This window comes from Nothobranchius furzeri, chromosome 7 (assembly GCF_043380555.1).
Source record: "Nothobranchius furzeri strain GRZ-AD chromosome 7, NfurGRZ-RIMD1, whole genome shotgun sequence".
Classification (NCBI taxonomy): domain Eukaryota; kingdom Metazoa; phylum Chordata; class Actinopteri; order Cyprinodontiformes; family Nothobranchiidae; genus Nothobranchius; species Nothobranchius furzeri.
Genome location: NC_091747.1, coordinates 46188307 through 46192141, shown reverse-complemented (window position 1 = coordinate 46192141; position 3835 = coordinate 46188307). Strand labels below are relative to the sequence as shown.

General features: G+C 43.7%; 1 protein-coding gene across 1 annotated transcript; it reads left to right on the top strand.

Annotated features, from left to right (window-relative positions):
- Positions 1 to 775: 775 nt before the first annotated feature.
- sox32 (SRY-box transcription factor 32) lies at positions 776 to 3345 on the top strand. Its single transcript, XM_015954783.3, has 2 exons — positions 776 to 1651; positions 1753 to 3345. The coding sequence occupies exons 1-2, from the start codon at positions 1333 to 1335 to the stop codon at positions 2361 to 2363; spliced, it is 930 nt and encodes a 309-aa protein (XP_015810269.3). The 5' UTR covers positions 776 to 1332; the 3' UTR covers positions 2364 to 3345.
- Positions 3346 to 3835: the final 490 nt, after the last annotated feature.

Genomic DNA, 3835 nt, shown 5'->3' with positions numbered 1-3835 from the left:
CAAAAGCGCCTCGCGCTGAGCGCAGGAGTGTGCGTCATGTGGCGGATGTGGATTCAGGCTTCGGAACAACTAACTAACAAACATATTATTTAAATGTGACTCTTTAATTAAGGTGATTTCATTATTCATTTGCCTCTGTCTCATTTCAACTGATAATTTTGCAGGAAAATGTTGAATTTCAGGAAGGTTTAAATTTGCATTTAAACACGCGCCACTTTTTTTTATAATGATTTAGGAATTTTTTGGACAGTTTTATGACGCATATACTCCCAGAAATAACTTTACCAATGCCTGAAGTATAACAAAGTTAGATTTATGCAAAGAAAAAGAAGAACTGGTGGAATCGTCTGCAGGAAGAAAGCAGTCATTAAACGAGTTTGTATTGTGGCTTTTTAAAACTAAAAGCACAATGTGCATTTTCTGGATGTTGCGCTTCTGTGTTTATTGCACCGGTTTAAATGATTTTATTAGTAAAATGCCTCAAATAAACTGATAATTTACATTATTGTGCAAAGTTTTCCATATGTGTTTAACTTTCGATTCATTTAATTTAAATGAAATAAACTAACAGGAAAGTTTGTCACGTGAGTTAAAACCCGTAAGGTCTTGATTTAAACCCTGTTGCACCACATTTATCTAAACTGATTAATTTGGTGTTGATCTGCTGGAGGCATGACCTCATCACGCTCCTTTGTGCAGGGCTGGATTGTGTGTGTGTGTGTGTGTGTGTGTGTGTGTGTGTGTGTGTGTGTGTGTGTGTGTGTGTGTGTGTGTGTGTGTGTGTGTGTGTGTGTGTGTGTTAATAAACAGGCCTTGATCACGTTTCTTTATTCAGTCTGGTAAAATGTACTTTGATAAAGTCAGTGGATGTGTGATAAGAGTGATGTAATCAGTAACCAGCTCTACGTGCCGCACACTTTGACGTGCCTCCCTCTCCGCCGCTCAGGTGCGTCTGATCCAAACTGTTCGGTGTTTTAAAAAGTTCATTTGTTTTTTTGTTTTTGGTTGTTGTTGTTTTTTTTTGGGGGGGGGGGGTCAATAATAATAATAATAAATAATCTATTGGACCTATATTTCTTTGGTATTTCTGTTGTTTTTGTGATTGGATAAAACAAAAACTTGCGCATTTTTACGCATCGAATTCGAGAATAATTGATCATTTTTTTCTTTTCTCAACCTAAAAATCCCGTCTGAAGACTGGTGATCAGGGGTCAGCCGGGGCCTTTTCCAGACCAGAGGAAACACCTGGACCTTTCACACCTTTAATCCACTCCTCCCGCCCTCCCATTGGTGGGGAGGCCGCATAAATCCTCTGCGCTCCGCATCACCGGGATGGTGACCGTCTCCATCATGCATTTCAGCCAAGATCGCGCTCATTTCCAGCTTTGCGCAAACTCTACGGAAAGAGAGGGTTTGTGCGCCACAGACGGGGAGCAGACGAGTGAGGTGCTCCCCCCGAGTCCGGGACCTTCCAGTCCGCTGTCCGTCCACTCCGAGTCCAGCTGCACCAGTCCTGAAGCCAAGTCTGCTCCGACACAGCAGAGGGTCAGGAGGCCCCTGAACGCGTTTATCATCTGGACCAAAGAGGAGCGCAGGAGGCTGGCGCAGCTCAACCCAGAACTGGAGAACACCGATCTCAGCAAAATACTCGGTAAAAGTTTCCAAGAAACGCTGAAAATGTTTTAATGCTCCTGTCCAAATCAGTCCTTACTGAAGGGGCTGTGTTTCAAGAAAATTCACTTTTCATTGCAGGAAAAACCTGGAAGTCCATGTCCTTGGCTGAGAAGCGCCCATACATGCAGGAGGCTGAACGCCTGAGGGTCCAGCACACCATAGACTACCCCAACTACAAATACAGGCCTCGGCGCAGGAAGCAGCCGAAGAGGAGCTCCCAGCCCAGACCAGCAGAAGCTTTTCTCTGCAGCTCAGACTTCAGCGCTCCATGCAACCTCACCTGTTTGCTCCAAAACCAGCAGCAGCATCTCCAATCCGCCCCTCACTTCACACATTCACCTGTGCTTCAGAGCAGCCACCCAAGCCTCTCAGGGTTTCCAGGTTCAGCTGCTGTTTACTCAGGCCCTCCTGTGCACCAAGCAGAACATCAAGAGTACTTTGGTTCCCAGCACAGACACCTGCAGCAGCACCATTTCTCCACGTCTGGTCCTGGCATGGAGGAGAGGGAGTCTAGAGTCTGCAGGCTCCAGGTGGGTCCATCAAAGCCCTCACTGGAGATCTATCTGAACCAGGTTCACCTGGACATGCTGTATGATCTGGACCGAAGTGAGTTTGAACAGTACCTGTGTCCGAGCCATCACCGGTCTGAGGCATTAGATCTCAGCAGAGGAGGACAGTGCTCCACTTGATGAATTATTGATGATGTTTCACTAAAAGAGGATTTCTGGATGTGTTTTTAGATTAAAAAAAATCAGTGTTACTGTGTTGTTGTCTCAATAAAGTCTCAATTAATTATATTAGCCTAATGTCTAATGTTCTTCATTAACAATAAAACTCAAAACTTTGTGAAAACTCAAAATAACAAGAAACTGCTGCACTGCTTTTTGTACAGCAACTGTTGGATGAATTTTAATCGATAAGTTCAGAGTTTTAAACATGTTTTGTACAAATGTGTAAATGGTTGCTCTTTAAATGTCATCATAGGTTCTGTTGTTTCATGCAACCCCCATGCTTAATAACATCATTACTTTAACTGCCAGCTTAGATTTATTTTAATTTAATCAAATAACAATAGATTTAATGAAATGCACAATGACCAAAACTCACAGATTTCCTGTTTTTACATGTTTTTATAACTGGCTCTTAAATTTTTGCTTTAAGGAAAACCATAAAACAATCTTCTGGTGGTGTCGGGTTTATGGATAATCTGATCCTTTTGTATAAAGTTATAAATGCCTTATTATATCTGTTACACCAGACAATGTTGGAGCAGCCGGCCCTTTACCGAACTCTTCACCCGGTTTAATCTCCATCCACGTCTTTCTTGGCTCGGCGAGGGAAGCAGGGTGGGCGCCAAACACATAAACTTCCCACTTCCTGTTTCATTTTAAAACATTGCACAAAGACTCTAAAAATATGCCCCAAAATTGACATATCTCCAAACTCATTCGATTTTTGCCGCCAAATGTTTACCCATTTAGGAGAATGTTTACTTCCCTGTCCCATAGTTTCTGTGTCGGAGCCTGGAGGCTGAACTCTGGCCCGGATGAATGTAAAAAGGCTCTCCACCATCATGATTGAACCACTGAGTCAATAAAGTGTGTGTGTGTGTGTGTGTGTGTGTGTGTGTGTGTGTGTGTGTGTGTGTGTGTGTGTGTGTGTGTGTGTGTGTGTATTAGCGTACTGTCTTTACCTGGTCACACAGGTTGATTTAAAAACTTTTTAAAATTGAAATAACAATCAGAAAATCCCCCCCCCCCCCCCATATGATTGATGTGTTTATAGGCTTTTGTCAATAAAGCCATTAGATACTCATTGGGCAGGGCTAAAAAAATGTCCCCTCAGATATCCGATGTATGGATATCAAATGTGCTCAGACTTCCAGATCGGCTCGGGGTCCTGCGCCTGCCGATGACGTCCCACTAGATCAGGGGTGCTCAATCATGGTCCTGGAGGGTCAGTATCCAGTAGTTTTTGTGGTTTCTCTGCTCCAACACACTAGATTCAGTGGTTGAATCACCTGTGCATCAGCTCATCAGGCTCTGCAGAAACCCGTTAATCACCTGCTGATTGAAATCAGGTGTGTTGGAGCGGGGTTGAAACTAAAACCTGCTGGAAACCGGCCCTCCGGGACCTGGATTGGGCACCCTTGCACTAGATG